General features: G+C 34.7%; 1 protein-coding gene across 3 annotated transcripts in view; it reads right to left on the bottom strand.

The window, feature by feature from the left end:
* LOC145254775 (protein-glutamine gamma-glutamyltransferase K-like) overlaps positions 1-21,780 on the bottom strand; it is a 553,491-nt gene that overhangs the window by 87,968 nt on the left and 443,743 nt on the right. For all 3 annotated transcript variants that reach the window (XM_080113548.1, XM_080113549.1, XM_080113550.1), the window contains exon 3: positions 4,516-4,698. In XM_080113548.1, coding sequence (XP_079969674.1) covers positions 4,516-4,698 — 183 coding nt within the window. The remainder of the gene's footprint in view (positions 1-4,515; positions 4,699-21,780) is intronic.

Below are 21,780 nucleotides of genomic sequence, written 5' to 3'. Positions count from 1 at the left end.
ATAAAAATAAAATAAATAAAATAGAAATCTATTATATTATCATTAAAACTTTTGGGGCGTGACAAAAGAATTCTTTTTATCTTTAAATTTAATTAAAACTTTTATTGCGCGTATGTCTGATGAATGACATGTGAATCGATGAGGCACGGTTGTAGTTGAATAAGCGATGTGTGTTTTTACCTACTATCACTGAAACACCAACGCAATCAAAACACATAATAGCTCCAGTAAAACAATGATATAATGCTTAAAAAATACAATCACTAATTGACAATACTAAAAACCATTAACAACAACACCGCAGAAACGCCCACGTATCCTCGAAGCTATCAATATGAAATCCAAAACAGGGTATTTATTTGCTTCCCCATCGAACAAATTAGGCACAAGGTCGATTTTTAATGTGAGGAGTGAAGGGGAAATGGGGACAAACTTCCCGGGGAGTAGGGGAGTTGGATAGTGACAATTGTTATGAAGGGTTGCCCCTACATTGACCAAGGTCTTATATGTGAGGTTGCCCCCACATATAGTCTTTGCTTGTAGTATCTGCCGGAACAGATACTACACTTTGATATGAAATTCAAAACAGAATAAAACAGCACTATTCGTATTATTGAAGTATTCGGATTATTGTTCTCTTGTGAATGTTTTTGCACAACGTTTTGGCCGATGTAGCCTCCGACTTTTTTTCAGGTGTATCTTGTCCAACTCGGAAACCTTTCTATCGAACTCTGTAATCTGCACGATCTTTTTTTTTTTTTTTCAGATGGATCTTGTAGAACTCGGAAATCTTTCTGTTAAACCCAAGAATTTGCACGAAATTTCGAACGAAACTCTTTATTTAATCCACGTGAGTAGCATGCTCTCATCCTGTCGAGGAGAATCTTAAGTAATTCGCAGTTTTATTCTGAGTATCGCCCGCCCTGAGGATTGAACCTTTAACCTCCAGAAGAGGGTCACTTACAACTGAATTTTACCTGGTACTTCATCCGTTTGGCCCCGGGTCGTTGCGGACTTACTACTACTTCTACTTGGTCATGGCTGATGGAACGAGAGCATGCTACCCCTGTGGATTAAATAAAGGGTTCCATTCGAAATTCCGTGCAGATTCTCGAGTTTGGCGGAAAGATTTCCAAATTTGACAAAACGTCCCGTACAGATTATTTCAAGCAATTTTGAAAAAGTGAGGGCGATAAAGAAAACTATCAAAATACGAAAAATGTCCGAAAAGCAGAGAAAATTTCTTATCTAAAATATTATTTCACATTTAAGCGTGACAGACCGACAAAAATATTATTTTAATTTAATCGTCACAAACTAACTAAAATGCTATATTTCGGCATTTTTTTTTTTTTAGATGAGGATTGATAATTTGGATTATTTAGATTATTCGAACTACTGTTCTCATCTTCAGTGTCATTCGCACAACATTTCGGTCGATGAAATCTCCGACTTTTTTCGAGTGTATCTGTCGAAGAAAAAGTTTTTATGCTTCAAGTTTCTAATATTTATTCAAGCTGTTTGGTTTGATTATTTTATATGATGAAATATCTTAACATTTTGGTAAAAGTTTTTGTTACTATTTTTTTAATAAAAATGAATCTAAATCTAAATTTGGAAATCAATGGCTTGTCATCTCTAATAAACCTCGGAACTGCACAGAAATATCAGCCTGACATGCAAAAATATTGTCGACAACAAGAGATGTCAAATCTCGAGATAAAACATGAAAAGTGTTTGAATACGTGATAATAAATGTCCATTTAAAGTATTCTGATTTATGTGCCTTGCATTCGTTATTTTGCATTCAAATATAGGTGAACCATGTGTGTTACCTTTTAAACTTCAATTATCTATCATATAAAAGGCAGTTGTCTGTCTGTATGTGTGTTTGTATATCCAGCTAAAAGAAAAAAAAATACTACAAGATAAACATCCACAAAGTTGGTATTTTCTTGATCAACTGGCCCTGGATGAATACTATTTAAGATTTAAAAGAAATTATTTATTATTAAGATTAGGTTTCGTCACGGGGGTGGGATATCGGGGATTTTTTTATCCGTTTTCAATGTTATGCTGTAATAACGTTGTCTTTACATTTTAACTCGGATCCAATAGAAAGAATTTCGACACGAGTTTTCCAGTTGAAATAAAAGGCTTTTATTACCGGCCGTTTCCAGACTAACCCGCCTGACACGTATTTTCCAAGCCAGCGACAATATGGTCTCATTTCTGATTTTCTCTTCGGAGTCAATTAACAGTTTCTTAGTCTGCAGCTATAACCAGCTGTTTGTCTGTAATTCGTTCCACTTTATAGGGTCGTTTGAAAATCTTGTGGAAAGCTCGGATTGCACTTTGTTTGAAAGTTTCTGTCGTGCTGACACGTGCTTTAAAATCCCTGTTACGCCCATACATGGTTAACAGTCCCTGTCGTGTCGACACATGGCTAAAAGTCCTTGTCGCATCGACACGTGGCTAAAAGTCCCTGTTGTGTCGATGCGAACAGTGTAGAGTAGAAAGTGAACCTTCAGTTTATTTTCGCCAACCCCGTGACCCTCGCGCCCGCATTTGTTTTTTTAGTTCTCAAATTTTTGTTCTCACATTTACTGAGCAAAGTAGGGGGGGATTTCTGTTTTCTTTTTTTTTTACTCACGTTAATTTTTAACACGGCACATTGTCATTTGGACGTAAGGGGGTACTATTTGGGACCATGCCTAGGAAAGATTGACAAGATGTTGGTTTACGTTACATTTAAACTTCAGTACAGTCAGAGAAGCAGGTAGCAGGAAGAGAATTCCAAAGTTTAGCTGTTCGAGGGAAGAAACTATTAGAACAGAAAGCTTTCTGGCAGTTAGGGACCTCAACATTGAAGGGGTGTGATTTTGTTGCTCAGTGGGTTTGTAGGGTATATGTGCATCGAGGGGGCACAAGTGCATTAAGTTCATCAGAACACATTCCATTAAAATACTTGTAAAACAGACACAAGGATGCAGCATTGCGGCGATGGGAGAGGAGTTGGTGCTTAGTTGACAAAGTGGGACCTATTAGATTGAAATTTTTTTGGTGCCTATTGAAGAGGGAGAGACAAGTGGTAGATGCACCAGCCCATGTGTGGCAACAATACTCCATGCATGGGCGAATAATGGCCTTATAGAGGTACAGGATACTCTCAGGCGTGAATAGTCTTTTAACACGATATAAGGAACCCACTTTCTTTGCAGCAGTCTTCCCAATATCCTCAATGTATTTGTTGCAGTTCATATTGCCTGTGAATGTTAAGCCGAGGAGTATGAAGGAAGAATTCTCGGGCAGGATGTTATTTGTCATGGATATTGGTGATTAGAGAGGCTTCTTGTAATTGTTAAAGGAGAGCAGCTTAGTTTTATTAGCATTAAATGTTAAGATCTATTTACGGACCCATCCCACTACGGTCTGGTATGTCATTTTCTTGAGGACTTTGTCATTGTCTTGGATTTGTGTACACCCGCTCTTCTCTCGTGCATGCTATAGAGCGTTATATCATCAGAAAATATACTTATCTCGGACACAATATTATCATTGTCGGGATCTATCCATATAACATTTATCGTTGATTAGTTTTTTTTATATTTAGGTGACATTTAACTACTTACATCAAGTGGCTTTCCATAAAAAGCTGTTAGTAAATATTTTCATACACGGAATTAAGTAAGAGAAAATGAAATAAAAAAAAATGATGGTGGGAAGCTTAATGAGCGAAACAAATTTAAAAGTATAAACATTCTCGAACAGCACCGGAAAGATATATATTTGTATAAAAAAAAATACTATAAAAATGCAGAATCGTTGAAAATATCAAATTTTCCGACAAAGAAGGTAGTTTCTGAAAATTACAGACTAGTCAGAATCAAATATCGAATTATTGCTATTAATATTTAAAAATCGACTAATTTTTCTTTATAGAAGATGGAATTATATATGTTTTGGTGCTTCTTAAGATAGAGCCGTAAATCGATTTATTATATGTGCCGTTTTAAACAAAAAAATATTACGTATTCAATTGTCAGGTAGAAAATAGTAATATATCCAAAAGCTACGAAATTTTATCAAGTAGAACAACTATTGTGTTTTAATAAAATTAAAACACAATAGCTGTTCTACTCGATAAATTTTATCGCTATGGACAGCAAATATTGCAGCCATAATCAAGTAATCTAAAATATTCTTTCTGAATTATGTCCCCTGTGAGTGAACTTTTAATGCCTACTTTATAGCGTTTAAGAAAAATGCAATTTTCCCCAATTTTCCGTAAAAATTACTTTTAACTATAAATAAATTCCTACTCGATGATTTTCCGTAATATTTGGATATATTACTATTTAAGGCATGGTGATTAAGTAGGTAATATTGTTTTTGCTTAAAACGACATATTATATATATATATATATATATATATATATATATATATATATATATATATATATATATATATATATATCTGTGTGTGTGTGTGTGTGTGTGTGTGATTTTACTTACCTGTGACGAATTTCAGTATTATTGTGTCCTCAGATGGAACAAAGTTCCGGTCAAAAACAACGTGAATTTCGAATGGTTGGCCACGTCGCAGAATGAGATTCGGCATCTCATATTGGTTGGTCTTGTGAGCATAACGATTTACTGTGCGTTGGAGATCAACCGATTTCGGACAGAGTTGACCTTCTGTTGAGAAAGAAAAGAAAAAAACATGTAAATATTATATTACACAACACGACATAATTCAAACAAAAGATTAATTTTATATATATATATATATATATATATATATATATATATATATATATATATATATATATATATATATATATATATACAGTCGAAAAATGCGAGCATGAAAAGTAATATGCTTAAGCTTAGACATAGAAAAGTAAAGGACTTGTTAAAACTGGAAAAGAAAAGGACAAGATATTCTAGTAAAAAATTATAACATAAAATATTGCAGCATTAAGAATTGATTATATAATGTTATGAATTGAATTTAAAATATCTTAATGCTGCAATATTTTAAATTATAAATTTATTATATTTTTTATTAGTTTTGACAACTAGTCCTTTACTCTTCCATGTTTAAGCTTAACCATATTACTTTTCATGCTCACATTTTTCTATTGTAATCCACGATTTTTGGTCCTGGAAATGACTTTAAATTATATCCAATGGTGAGGCCCAAGTTTGCGAGCTTTGGGGAGTGTGTAACCACCCTTTAATTGCCATTGCTCCCAGGTCCACTGTGACCCAGAGTGATAGTACCTGTTAGGGTCTCAACTATGGGTTAAATAGAAATCGACTTGAAAAAAAAAAACAACAACAAAACAAATATCTTCTATTAAAAAACTTTTCTGGATTTGGAATTAAATAACCTGAAAAGGCTTGATATGCCATAAAACAACCAAGCAGCCACGATTTTTCCAGGTTTCCAGTAAATTCCCTTGTTCTTTGTTTAATTTCAGTCTATTTTTTTGCCCCCATAGACATAACATACACATATGTAATAACAATGTACGACACACTTCTGCTTTCAATAAACTCCCCCCAATTATCTCCATTTCATTATTTTCTGTTTCACTTGTTACTTCTCTTTTCACGAGAGCGGTGAATTGGTAGCAACAGTAGTCGCTGAAGTCATAAAAACGCCGCTTACCTCTTTACGTTTTTACGATTTTGAACACCAGTAAATTCGTCATAACTTTTGATTTATATGTATACATGAAGATCAAGTGACCTTATCTGCCTGTGTGAGTAATGTTTTAGTCTACAGACTTTACACTTGATATATAAGAAATTCGGATCCATGGAACAAATTTGATTTAGTTTCTTGCAGGCAAAAATAGCTGCTAAGGGGTAAAAATTGATTTAATTCGAACTTCGCACGTAACTTTATTTTTTATGTTATTCTTTTTTTCTTACATAAACATTCGAATGGATGTGACATTCTTCAAGCAACATCCTCGGGGGGATTTTAACATAAATTCAAAACATGACGACTACAAATACAGATATGTGACATATTTTTTATTTTTTAAATAAATATTTATTTATTTAAATTTTCTAATTTCGGCTTGTACAAAAGCCATAATCAGGAAGGTTTGGACAATATTGTTTTTTTGTTTTTTTTTCTTATTTGCCATGATGGTGTTTGACGCAGTCTATAGTTATCTTTTAACCGTCATGTTTTAAATTTCATTTTCACTTTTTAACAGTGGATTTTTATTAATTTTAACCCTTAACATATATTCGGTTAAAACTACGGCTCTGGAAAAAAATTATTTTCCATTCATTGGCATTACTGAAGATATAGTTCGTATTTATAAGTAATTATTATCTCTTTGTACTATGGTAAATAGATGAGAATATCAATTTGGCAAATTTTCTGAGCCACTATCTTCATTTATAATATTTAGATTGCAGAAATTCCTCCCTGGACCAAAGCATATTAGGTTTGCAACAACAAATGCCACATATAAATTTATCATGTATAGACTATTAGCCACTATCTTATGTTATTTTAGAACGGCATTTTAGACAAATTTAGTCGTTATAATAAAATGCTACATTTCATCCTAGGAGCAACCCCATCACAATCGCAGCATCTTTAGAGGAAATAGTTCCTCTTTACCCCGCTAAATATTAAGTCCTCCTACCACCCTCAGTCAAGACCAGGAGGAAATATACACATTCTACAGATATTGTGCTTGTACCTTTAGTAACTGGATCATAAACTCAGAGACATAACATTATCTTTCCATTTCCCGATTCAAAAATAATAAATTCTCCCTTCTCAACTTCTGCCCATTCTCATTGGCTGATAGCTGGCAATTCCATTATTCCGGAATCTACCTCATAATGCATAAACGAAATCTCCAGAACTTTTCAAATATGGCGGCACTCTCTACAAGAAGCTATCGTTTTAAAAAATAAACCAAATAGAAGCATAATAACCGGTCATAAACAGAAAATTAAATACTGATAACCTCACACTTACCTATGCACACATTAACAACACGCCAGTATCCCACTTAAACAAAAACAAACCCTGAAAAAAATTATGTACGGGTACCATTGTATATTTTTTTATTTCAGAGCGGCTTAGCGAACCTTACACGCTGCAGTTTTTTGTTTTTTACTTTGATTTATAAACAAGGCGTTTTTATTATCTTTATACACTTTTTTCCATTTACTTTTAATGTAGGCGATTTAAATTACTGACATAATATCTTACAGCTATTAGCTTGATTTAAATTTTGTTACTTTTCTTGCCCGCATAGGTTTTCAACTATGTTGATTAAGAAAATCTCATTTATATTTGGCATCTACAAGTAGTTTTCACCCTCCCCCCAGTTTTTGTTAGTTTTAGTATTTGCAGGTAGGTATCCTGACAACGATTATCAAGGTTAAATTTTGGGCAAATATTTTTGGGCACATATTTTGACAACCTCTACCCTCATAAAATGGGGAGTCTATTCCGATAGCCGTTCTTAACATGGGGGGTTGGGTGTCTATTCTGACAGCAGTTTTTAACATGGGGAGGTTGGGGGGCGTCTATTCCGAAAACTTGTCTTAACATGAGGAGACTGGGGATGTCTATTCCGAAAGCCGTTCTTAACATGAGGCTTGGGGTTGGGCAATAACAACCATACTTTAATTTATACGATGGGGGGCATGCTTCCACCGGGCAACGCCGATTAATTGACCTTGCTAGTCGAAAATATATTTTATTATGCATCGAAACGTCACAATAGCAAGCGTCTGTGGTATTATATGATGATCACACCCATAATGTTATCACGTAATCAGTAACACAGTAGTAAGATAAATAAATGAAAAAATAAAAACGACTATAGGAATAGCCATCGACAAAGCTGGCCGACTTAGTGAAATAGTAAGACGTAATTTTTCCTGACAATGTGTTTTTAGAGATGTGCTAAAAATGTACACCCCGCCACATAGGCACATACATACGCACACATAGTCCTGAATATAAATGAAATAATGTATATATAGAGACATATTACTACGCACAAGCAAAAGTGGATTGATTTGGCTTGTGTCACACACACACACACATACATACATACATACACACACAGTCAATATTTCAAAATAAAATGTACCGTACTGTGGGGTAATTGCGCCAAGTCCGGGGTAATTGCGCCAACTACCTAAAAGTGCTCTTTTGACAAACAAGCATATGAAGAGCACTTTTTTTTTAGTTGACGCAATTACCCTCGGATTTGGCGCAATTACCCCAAAGTACGATATTTGATTCACACTCAACTTACTTTTAATTTTACTATATTTTTATGAAGTATGTCTTACACGCGTTTCGTTGAATAGCGATAGCCCACGAAACAACGCCCCAGAGACAAATATATATTCCTCAGAACACGGGATTATTTTTCAGTTGGAATGGAAAAGGATTTGATAAGAATATATATATATATATATATATATATATATATATATATATATATATATATAATCTTATAAATATACAAATTATAAGATGGTCAACATCATGAATTTTCGATATATGTATAGTATATATATATACACTAGACTATATATATATACTAGACTATATATATATATATATATATATACTAGACTATATATATATACTAGACTATATATATATATACTATACTATATATATATATATATGTGTGTGTGTGTGTGTGTGTGTGTGTGTGTGTGTGTGTGTGTGTGTGTGTATACTAGACTAGACTACCCATGACCCGTTGGGTCAGTATATGTTATAGCTAGCTGTGGAATAGTGAGTATACAGAATTAATGTATATAAGTGCAAGTGAGAATACAGAATTAATTTATAAATGCGCAAAAGTTAAATGCACGCGCGTGCGAAAACGAAAATGGCGAACAATATGGAATACATTGGATAATAAAAATCTTAATATCCTTTCCTATCGATTAAATGAAAAATACTTTATATAAGAGGGGTGTAATCCGCTAAAAAAACGAAAAAAAAAGAGAAAAATACGAGACGATGTGCATTATACAGATCAACCCTAGTTTTATGTGTGTGTGTGTGTGTGTATGTATGCGTGCGTATGTGTGTATGTATGTGTGTGTATGTGTGTGTATGTATGTGTGTATGTGTGTGTATGAGTGTATATGTGTATATGTGTGTGTGACAGTTTTGAAGTGTTTCTACGTATTTTTAAAATGTTTGGAATTCATGACCCTGATCCTAACCCACTTCTTCTTTTTTCCCCCACCCTCGTCACCAAATGTGAAAAAAAGCTAACGATTACATGTCTCGCAACGTCGCAAAGGAATGGGGTCTCATTTTTCCTTAAATTTATATAGGTAAATGATCATCAACGCTAAAATGTTAAATGTTAATTATTAAAAAATATATATATTTCTTTCATATTACATTTAAAGATCGTTGAAATGTATTAGTAAAAAAAGTAGATTTTCATTTATTTTAGGAGGAAAACTACGCTAACTTAGGTCGTAAAAAACAAATATTTTTTTTAAATATGTAAATTGATCAAGGAGATTTTTTTTTACTGAAGAAAAACATATTTGCTTTGTTTTTTAGTTTTTTTTAAAAACAATTCCAACTTGCAATGAAAAATACAAATAAAATAAAATAATTGTAAATAAATAATTTTGAACACGAAAAATGAAACTTTTAAAATCAAGTTATAATCTTACTCATGCACAACTTGGATAAAGAAAATATTTTTTTAAAATATTTAGGTGCACCTGAGCAATTGGCACTCTATTTACAATGTTTTTCCTTTTCCGTCTTTTTCAACTATTTCTGTGGGTTATTGGATACTAAGCCACCAAATTACAAAAGAAATTGAAAAAATAATATTTAAGATTTAGAAGGGAACGTTCTAGTAAATCGATCCCCCATTTTCAGAACCGATTTACAGCCCCGATGACGTTGGCGCCTTCATGCCCACCCTGGTCATTATTATTATTTTCTTTTCTTTCTTTTTCTTTTTTTTTTTTTTTTTTTTTTTTTTTTCAACTTTTCACTTTGAAAAAAGTTCGATCTGCCACCCACGTCATTATTTTTTGTTTATTTATTTACGACTTTTTAAAGAGTGTTTTTGCATTTAACGACGCGCGCTGTTTTTATACAGTACTAGTCTTCTCGTTTCTCCTGAAAAGGTAAAATGAAAAATGTTCAAAAGAAAAAGTGATTTGGAGATTATATTGTCTTTTATTATCTTCAGAAAACATTTTTTAAGTGATTAATGAAAAATAAATAAACATCAAGAAACCTCCAGAGCCCTACTGTAAGCACTAATAAAAATTAAGGAGGCCCTACTGAAAGTACTACTAAAACCAAGTTTCTACCTCCCACTTCTTGAAGAGAAAATATTTTTAAGTAAGGCAGGAAAAAATAAATCCTCAGAATCTATAGGAGCGCTACTAAAAGCAGTAAATATGGTTATAAATATGATTATATTTATATATTGTATACTTATATTTAAGTCATTTTTTTTAACTAAACAGGGTTAAATTACATTTATTTGTACGGAAAACAGTTAAAATAAGTTAAAACAAAAAATATTGTTGACCTTGTGTATGATTTTAATAGCAGCAGTGGCTTTTAATATCGGAGATAAAACAGGGCGGCCATGAAATAGGTAATCAGAGGAATTTTAAACGCCAAAGCAAGCAAGCTGATCTAAGTTTTTCTAATTATACATATATATATATATATATATATATATACATACATACATATATACATATATATGCATACATATATACACATACATATATACATATATATACATACATATATATACATATATATACATACATATATACATATATATACATACATATATACATATATATACATACATATATACATACATACATATATATATAAATACATACATATATATGCATACATATATAAATACATACATACATACATATATGCATACATATGTAAATACATACATACATACATATATGCATATATATATATATATATATATATATATATATATAGATAGATAGATAGATAGAGAGAGAGAGAGAGAGAGAGACAGAGACAGAGACTATAAGGTATGATGCTGGAGAGTTGCATGTTTTGATTTTGATTCTAACTGTGACACCAAGTCACGCACACACATATATATATAGATAAAATGTTTTTATAGATTTGATATCACTATTATACAATGGGTTTAAAATAATAATCGACAGAAAATTGTCTCTGTAATAATAACTACGGAAACTGCATGAATTAAAATATCATATTTAAGCGTATCTTACGAGCGGGCAATGCTGGGAGGCCTGCTAATATATATATATATATATATATATATATATATATATATATATATATATATATATATATATATATATATATATATATCATTTAATGAACCTGAGGTGTCCTGTAGAGCATCCGACCATTCTCTGTTTAAATGGGCGCGGTTACAACGAAGAAGCTGATTGGCTAAGTAGCAAATTCAATAACATGTGTTATATAAAAATGTGCGATAACCACAACTCTTCGCATAAGCCTGACGAATTATCACGAGAATGAAACGCGGAATATTCTATGTAACTTCCATATATATATATATATATATATATATATATATATATATATAATTTAAAGGAGATTAGAACAATAGTCTAAAGAGCTGAGTGTATTTTAATGTAACAGTGAAATTACTAGTTTAATTAAAATACAGGAAATAGAAAGTGCTCGTTGTAATTTAGATATATAATAAGCTCGATAGTTAAATGTCCTAGAGCTAATTCAATATTAAGTAATGTGATTTATAATTTAAAATTTAAAAATCAAATTTTAATTAAATTAAAAATCCGTTTCATAAGAAGGAACAACAACAAAATAAATTATCTGATAATTGATTTTGTTGTTGTTACTTCTTATGAAACGGATTTTTAATTTAATTAAAATTTGATTTTTAAATTTTAAATTATAAATCACATTACTTAATATATATATATATATATATATATATATATATATATATATATATATATATATATATATATATATATCAAATTTATACAATTAGCCTGATTTTATAAATCAAACAAAAAGTTTATGTAAAACTTACTTGCTTTGAGTTCAGTTTTCATAATGCTACTACTTAGCTATAATCTTTATTATTTGTATTATTCGGACTACGTTTCTCATCTTGAATGTTATTCTTACAATGTTTCAACGATGTAACCTTTGATTTGCCTCAGGTGCGTCTTATCGAACTCAGTTGTCTGTATGGAATTTTGGACAAACCCCTTTACTTTATCCACTTGCGTACAGACGTTTGTAAGTAAAATAATTATCGCCAAAAAACTTGTTTTCGAAATTGGAATTTTATTTTAGCAAGTAATTCGGTGAATTTTGTAAAAAAAAAAAAGAAAAAAAAAAAGAAAACGAAAATACATGAACGAGATCGAGTGTATAACGGAACTGAAATATGTATTCTAAAGAACTGTTCTATTCAGCGTTGTCCAGGATCAATAATTGTAATATAGCAGTATTAATTTTGGTAAGGGATACATAGTAAACTAGTTTCGCCTTCCCATATTTTATTGTCATCGAAATCAGTGAAATTGCTCATTTTTCAATCAAATCGATTAATCGACTGCTCTAGTTGAGGACCCATTGCAGTGCACCAAGTGAAAGTTTCACATTCAATGACTAAGTTTACAATACATTATAGTTTACATTGCACTGTAGAGAACCTACTGTTGATTTTATAAAATTATTTTTATACAATAGCTTGAATTAAAGTTTAAAATAAAAAACCAGCTACTATGCTTCAATTGTGCTCTAAACAGAAGCATTCATTTCGAACGCACCTCTGTTATATCAAAGAACCCACTCTTGATTTTTACGCCAGGCCTTTCGACTTGTGTGGTAATAAACTTCTCAAATTCACGTGATGTTAGGCTGTATAGGGCGTTAACTTTGGTCAAAATCGCCTGTTCCTTCTTTCATCGGATTTTTTCGAATATTGATTATCGATACGTATCGAAGACATTCCTATACTAAATCTCTCTAAGAACACTGTCAAACACATAAGTACATTTGTGTGGAATTTAAAAAATCTCAGCCCAGCCGTTTAGGAGTTCATAGGGAGCAAGCTCACACATACACACTAAAACAAAGACCGTGAGATAAATAGCGAGTAAAGACTCATTACTTGATTCTTAAATTTAAAATGAATATCCAAACAAAAAGAAAAATAGAAAGTAAAGATTCTTTTTTAGGTTTGGCATTTTGCGAGGAATATTGTAACTTTACGAGCATGACAAAAGAATAGAACCACTAACCCAAATTGTCAATGAGTTCTCGTGTTCGCCGCTAGGCGTGGAAGAGAATTGCTGTTTACGTATGTTGGGTGTCTCATATGCAACGCGAATAATAGATTGTAGCACGGTGTCAAGGGCGTTTTGTGTTCGACATTTGTCTTGAAATTTTGAAAGAGTGTTTCGTCTTCATCTGTGAACGAGATTGCGTTTAGGATTTTGAGTGGGAAGAAATAAATACGAACGCAAGAGGAAAAGGGTTGTTATTCGTACGACCTTCATATTTATTGATGGTTAGAAGGAAAACGGTAAAAAGAAGAAGAAGAAGTAGAAGAAGAAGAAGAAGAAGAAGAAGAAGAGAGAAAGAAAGAAAGAAAGAAAGAAAGAAAGAAAGAAAGGAAGAAAAAGAACAGAATGGGAATGGAGGGAAAGACAAAAAGCAAGATATATATCAGGCGAGATGAAGGACAAAGAAGAAGAAGAAGAAGAAGAAGAAGAAGAAGAAGAAGAAGAAGAAGAAGAAGAAGAACAAGAACAAGAACAAGAACAAGAAGATGAAAGAAAGAAAGAAAGAAAGAAAAGGAAGAAAAAGAACAGAATGGGAATGGAGGGAAAGACAAAAAGGAAGATATATATCAGACACGAGATGAAGGACAAAGAAGAAGAAGAAGAAGAAGAAGAAGAAGAAGAAGAAGAAGAAGAACAACAACAACAACAACAACAACAAAGAAAGAAAGAAAAAAGAAAGAAAAGGAAGAAAAAAATGGAATGGGAAGAGAGGGAAAAAGAAAAAGGGGGATATATACCAGGCACGAAGAAGAAGAAGAAGAAGAAGAAGAAGAAGAAGAAGAAGAAGAAGAAGAAGAAGAAAGGGGACAAGGAGTTATCACGAGAGAGGAAGAAAAATAGAAAAGAGAAAAGGAGAAAAGTAGAAGAAAGGGAAAGAGGAGATATAAGGGGATATGATGGATAAATTAGAAACAGGGGGAGAGGGAGAAAAACAGCCAAGAACACAAAGAAGGACATTTAGCAGCGCTGCTTACAGATCCTCGAAAATGGTGAGAGGGGACCATTTGAGACCAAGATTGGAAGGAAAAAAAGGCCGTGAGGTAGTGGGCGAATTACATCATGAAACAGTATTATTTATAGACTTCCTGACGTTGTTATGTAAAACTAAATTATATATATATATATATATATATATATATATATATATATATATATATATATATATATATATATATATTGTGGCCTGTTTGTCTTACTGTATTCCAGGACAATGTGATGTGGTGTGTTGCACACAGGGCCTTTGAGCGTGTAGTGTTGTAGCTTAGTGAATGTGTAGAGTGCTTAGCTGCTTGGCTTTCAGGTGCTTTGCTCCTCTTGCTTCCAGCTGTAACCGCCACCTATACTCGCAAGAGTGAAGGGGAGGCAGTTTAGTAAGCCCTGCCCACTGGTGGTTAGAGCGTCTCACTGGTCAAGACTCGCATGCCACCTCCTCGTGGTACATCACGGTTTAACTGGGTACCTTGCGGCCCCAGGCTAAGTGTATGTGGGATCTCGGAGTAGTCTGGAGCCCCAGAGGTGTTGAGTGCATGGCCCTCCGGCGTGAGGACACGCCCTGGCTTACACCAATCCAGACCCCAGCTATGTGGTCAAATAGCAAAATGTCATCTCGGCAGCAGGAGTTGGCAGTCATGGTATGAGCGCAGCTGATATATTTTTCAACCACCGGTCTCCCATGGCGGATCACTGAGCGGATGAATCAAGAACGATCAACGGTCAGGGATCAACACCCAGTTAGCGGGTACTGCGGGGCAACCTACCACTGCTCCAGCTGTCGCACTCCTGTGCTCCGCTGGGGTCCGCAATGTTGGGTCCAGAGGTGGATGTTCTGTTCTGGGCATGCACTCATCCACTACTTCCCTGCCCCGGCGCTTGACGTTTCAGGCAACTACTATGGATATACACAGACTTCCTGAACTGTAGAAGACTGAAGCGCCTTGCCAATCGTCGTCCTCGACGTTAAGGGCCTATGATGATGATGATGATGATTCCAGGACAAGAATACACCTAGTCTGGTGAAGTATCCAGCTCCGTGCTGATACTTGAGGTAGCATCACTTGAAGACGGTTCACCATTTCTTGTAAAACCCAGCGTGGGTTGACCATAAGTTAGGAACATGACTTTTCTCTTCCCAATTGACTATTTAAATATGTCTTTCTTTTTGGTCTCTTGTTCTTATTTCAGAACAAGAATTTATCTAGTCTGGTGGAGTATCCAGCTGTGTGTTACTACTTGAGGTAACATAACCGGAAGAAGGTGCACCATTTCTCGTAAAAGCCAGTGTCGGTTAGTCATACCGAAAAGATCTTATTTGTGTCACAAATACTATGTGATTTGATTTTCAATATTTAGTCAAGGTTTACTAGTAGGGAAAAGTATCCTCACGCCAGGTTGTTCTGACAAACCCTTTTACAGTGAAACCTTAGAAATTCAAGGACAGTGTCTAGTAAGGATTCGAGTTCTCTCTAGTAGGCATTCAAGTAGAGAATAGTATGGTACGCAAAGACTGTTCGTCCTTCATTGTAGAATCCTCTATACATAATATCTAGTAGAACTCACGAAACAGATTAGATCATCATCACACCATAGCATAAACACACATAATTTCGTAAAAAGTACTAAAAGAATACTAAATAAATTCTCCAAACATAAGTTTTGTACCACTGTTATGTTACGAAGATAACAAACAACATATTATGATATTTAATTTTGCCAAGATCTCCGGAAAAAAGATTACATCATTCTACCGCTCCAGTAGATATCTCACTGGCGTTGCAATCCTCTACCGGTATAAAAGCCAAGTACATCCTATGATGAAGTACTGTTGCCACATCTAGGCAGGATTTAGTAGGCATTCAATCTCTCTCTCTCTCTCTCTCTCTCTCTCTCTCTCTCTCTCTCTCTCTCTCTCTATCTCTCTCTCTTTCTCTCTCTCTCTCCACATAGGAGGGAGGTGCAATAAGTAATGCCCCTGACCCACTTCCAGTTGTCTGATCTGGCTGAAATTTTGCATGTGCAATGATTTATATCTCTACGGGTTATGTGGCAAATTACAGCTCTGAACTAATTGTGGTTTCTGTTTTACAAGTGTTTGAACTGAGTAACGTGTAAAATGGAGCCTGTTGAATGTCGAGCAGTTGTCCGGGTTTTGTATTTGAAAGGACGCACACCACAGGAGACTTTTGATGAAATGAAAGAAACTTATGGTGATAATGCCCCATCATATGACCTTATAAAATGCTGGTATCGTGAATTCAAACATGGCCGGAAGTCATTGGAAACAGCTCCCAGACCTGGTCGCCCCCTTCTGCCATTGATAGGCATCTGTCCGTCAAGTTGAGGCTGCCATTTTGGAAGATCGCCGCATTACTATTCGCCAAATAGCCAAAGATGTCAAGATTAGTACAGGGTCTGTGAAAACTATCATTCATTACCATTTGCATATGCATAAGGTGTCTGCCAGATGGATTTCCAGGTTGCTCACACCATTCCAGAAGCGAGAACACGTCGAGTGCTCGAGGATGAATTTGGAGATGTGCCAAGAACATGGTTCAAAGTTTTTCAAAAAACTGATTACACAGGATGAAACCTGGGTCCATCACTATGATCCAGAGACCAAAGCCCAGTCAATGCAGTGGAACCACTTGGACTCACCACCTCCAAGGAAGGCAAGGGTGCAGCCCTCCGCTGACAAGGTCATGCTCACAGTCTTCTGGGATCAGGACGGAGTAGTGATGACAGATTTCCTGGCAAAGGGTACCACAATTACAGGAGCCTATTATGCTTCACTTTTGAGGAAATTAAGGGAAGCTATCAAAATCAAGAGGCGGGGCAAGATCAGCAAAGATACCCTCCTCCTGCAGGACAACGCTCCGGTCCACAACTCGCATGTTGCCAGATCAGAAGCACGGGCGTGTAGTTATGAAAAATACCCCATCCTCCCTACTCTCCTGACCTTGCACCTTCTGACTTTCACCTCTTCCCAGCCATGAAGTTGTTTTTGAAAGGAAAGGGTTTCCCATATGATGCAGCCTTGATTTCTGAAGTCACGTCGTGGTTGGAGGACCAATCTGGGGTGTTCTACAAAAACGGTCTCCAGAGCTGCATCAAACGATGGGAGAAATGCATAACTCTGGGTGGTTCATATGTAGAGAAAGACTAACTGTGCCAAGTTTCGTTGCTCTACTGCTATGGGAAGTGGGTCAGGGGTATTACTTATTGCACGCCTCTCGTATATGTATGATTATAAATTAAACATAATCAATTTTTATATCTACAGAATCTAGTGATTCATGCTTTCGAAATCATCAATGAAGGAACCCCAACCCTAACCCTAACCCAACCCTAACCCTAACCCTCGCCCTCCACAATCACACTTAACTTCATTTACAAAAAAATGTTACCCCCACGCCATCCCTAATCGCTCCGAGAATTAAGAGAAACGCAACGTTTATAAAGCACAACGTTATCAAAGCGATCTATAGTGATCGAGCGACCAGACGTCACGATCTCACACAAGGCCAAACCGCAGGGTTTTTTTTTATTTCCCAGACAATGCTCAACATTTAAGAAATTACTACATAAAAAGGTAGAAATGATTATAAATTATAAATGATTAATTTTTATACCTACAGACTAACGTGTTTCATGCTTTCGCAATCATCAGTGCAGGGAGTGACGATTGTCGCTAGTCGAAAGATCCGAACTCTGCCACGAAGTCACCCTTGACTATATTTGCAAGGAACGTTACCCCTAGTTCACCGCCAATTGCTCCGAGAATTAAGAGAAATTTTACGTTTATAAAGCACAACGTTATTAAGACCATCTATAGTGATCAAGCAACTGGAATATTAATACAGCGTAAATCTACCGAAAATCTACGACTTGGTTAATGACTCAGACCAATACTTTAGGTATTTAAATTAACAAATCGGTACTAATGCACTTACTGATTCGCGCTATTTTTTAAATCGTATTTCCAAGTTTAATTAAAGTTTTATATGTTTTGTATTCAATTTTAAGGTTAAAGTACAGAATATGTACAAAACACCCTCCTATCCGCATGTTAAGAATGGCCTTTTAAATAATAACGTTATTATTTCAGCACGGATCAATAAGTGCATGAGTACCAACAAATCTAGGCAGTAAAGAGGCAGGGGGTGCGAAAGAGATGACCTAGAAAATAAGAGGATTGAGGCCCCGTGTTTTGACAAGCTTCTGGGTTTGACCTTTACTCCTGATCTGAAATGGAAAACGTACATCAAGTCTGTTGCCAAGGTCGCTGGAAAGATGGTGGGATCCTTCTACCGCTCCAGAAGATATCTCACTACTGATGCAATTCTCTATCTATATAAAAGCCAAGTACGTCCAAGGATGGAATACTGTTGCCATATCTGGGCAGGAGCTGCTAAAAACAGCCTATCCTGCCTTGACAGAGTACAAAATAGACTTCGTGGCTTAGTGGGGGATGCCCTTTTCTCTACCCTGCAACCTCTCTCCCACAGAAGAGACGTTACGAGCCTGTCCTTATTTTATCGTTATTTCCATGGCAGATGCTCGTCTGAACTCCAATCTCTGGTCCCCCCCTCGCCAATCTTTCACGAAAAACACCCGTCTAGCTGAATCCACTATGAAAAATTTCCCCCACTCTATATCTGTACCTAAATCAAAATGTGGATTCCATGAACAAAGCTTCTTTCTTAGAACTGCACGCCTGTGGAACTCTGTTCCGTCTGCCTGCTTCCCTTCGGACTACAACTTGGATGTCTTCAAGTCCAATGTTAACAAATTCCTAATGAACCGCTCCCTTAAGTAAACACTTCATCAAATCTCCACACTAACGTAACGTACTTGCAATAACCCTTATCCCTGAGTGGCTTCCGGGCCTTGATAAGTGGTGATCACTGTGTAAAAAAACAACAAAAAAACAACAAAAAAAAACAAGGCGCCAGACGGAGATTGATGAAACTTCAGATTGATAACTAAAAGGTATTTAGGAAAACTCGTCCCGGGAAAACTCGACCCCGTAAAACTCGTCCCCTATCGCTAGGTAGGAAAACTGGTCCCTTATTGAATAAATATCGATTGAAAACACATTTTATGATCGTTCTTGAAGGCGATATTGTTTTTTAAAATAGACTATAGCCCCCCATAATATTTTTTAAAAATATTTTTTACTTGTTTAATGTTTTTTTTGTTGTTTTTTTTAAATAAAATCGATTTTCTAAGTGTCCGTTTTCTACCTAAATGGCTAAGTTCTTAGTGGTTTCACTTATTTTAAAGCGTTTATTATGTTCATAAACGAGACCGCATATTTTTTTTTATATTAATATAAAAAGAATTTACTTATTTACTGTTGTTTATAAAAAGGGTAAAATCGATTTTTCTACCTCGCCGACTATGTTGTTTGTTGTTTAATTTATTTGAAATCGTTTATTCGGTAAAGAAAAAAAAACACAGAAAACAAACAAAAAACATGCCGAGTGCTACGTGAGAAATAGAAATAATGTCCGACATGAGGGCATATCACATCTTAGGGGTTTGATAATCGCTAAAAAATAGAAAATTAAAGAAATTACTGAGAGCGATTTGGTTTTAAAAAAAAAATAATAAATTTTAATATTTTTTAAAATATAATTTAGAGAGAGAAGGGGAGAGTAAAACTATATCTCCTTTCGAAAAGCAGCCAACAAAAATGAAATTAAAAGGATTCTTGATAAACGATAGCGGAGTTTTTTATAAAATTGATTAATAAATTTATTTAGTGATTACTTTTTCTCTTAATGATTGATTTTAGAATTTTGAAGTAAAAATTAAAAAAATTAAAAATGAGTTAACGAGAGATTGTGAGTACATGGCATCGGTCGCGCTAAAAAAATATTTCGCTTTTAATTTACTAGTTAATTACAAATTTTTTTGTTCTTATTTTAACGATGTTTTTTGGAGTAATAAAAACAATAATAAAAAAAAAAAAACAAAAAAAATTAAAAAACAGGGAGCGACTCGATTCTTCGTTACTTTTTTGTTTTGTTTTTTAAATTCTGATAGGTTTTTTTTTTTTGTCATGTTTTTATTTTCCCTCATACCAAATGCACTCATGCGTTATTTAAAATTATAATTTTATCAATTATCAACATTTATTGTCGTTTCGCAAAATTTGACAGGTAATTACCTCTCGTCAACAAACACGTAGCAGAAACAGTTGAGCTACGCTGACGAGAGGTTACCTCGAAACACACGTGCACGTAGATTACTGTTTTAAAAATAATAAATAAATAAAAATGTTATGTACGTCCAAAGAAATTAAAGGGCGACTTTCTAAGTAAATAAAAAAGAAAAATGAGCTTCGAGGCGGAGCCAATATTAACCGTATTTATCGTTTGAAAAAACAACAATAACAAATATATATATATATATATATATATATATATATATATATATATATATATATATATATATATATATATATATATATCCAGCTACGGTAGAGCTGGAAATGTTTTCTCAATTATTAAAACTCTGATAGGCTCATAAGAGTAGTGGTTGATGGGCAGAAATCAGAAGCCCACAGTATTAATGCTGGTGTCCCTCAAGTGTCCATCCTGGGCCCAACTCTCTTCCTGATCTACATCAATGATCTTCCAAAACACATACTAAAATCTTTCGTTGACATCTATGCTGATGACACGACCATCTATGGCAACATATCAAAGGCCGTAAATGACAAAGTTCTCTTTGATTCTCTCTCCTCTGATCTTGAGCATGTGGTACAATGGGTGAAGAGGTGGCTGGTTACTTTAATGCATCTAAAACCAAGCGTCTATCTTTACATCATCAACGCTTTGATCCCATCTGGCGTCAATTTAAATGGATGGCTCTCGTCTTGGGGAGGCTCCACGTTTTCACAAGCTACTGGGATTGACCTTTACTTCTGATCTGAAATGGAACGTACATCAAATCTGTTGCCAAGGTCGCTGGAAAAATGGTAGGATCCTTCTACCGCTCCAGTAGATATCTCACTGCTATCTATATAAAAGTCAAGTACGTCCAAGGATTGAGTACTGCTACCATATCTGGGTAGGAGCTGCTAAAAACAGCCTCCCCTGCCTTGACAGAGTACAAAATTGACTTCGTGATTTAGTGTGGGATTTCTGTTCCCTGCAACCTCTCTCCCACAGAAGGAACGTTGCGAGCCTGTCTTTGTTTTATCGTAATTTCCATGGGCAGTGCTGGTCTGAGCTCCAATCTGTGGTCCCCCGTCACCAATCTTTCACGAAAAACACTCGTCTAGCTGAAACCACTGTCAGTAATTTTCCCCACACTTTATCTGTGCCTAAATCAAAACGTAGATTCCATGAGCAAAGCTTCTTTCTTAGAAGTGCACGC

Source organism: Euprymna scolopes, chromosome 30, assembly GCF_053919585.1.
Source record: "Euprymna scolopes isolate OS-2025 chromosome 30, ASM5391958v1, whole genome shotgun sequence".
Lineage (NCBI taxonomy): Eukaryota > Metazoa > Mollusca > Cephalopoda > Sepiida > Sepiolidae > Euprymna > Euprymna scolopes.
Note: the sequence above shows the minus strand (reverse complement) of the source record. Positions and strands in the feature narration are given on the sequence as shown.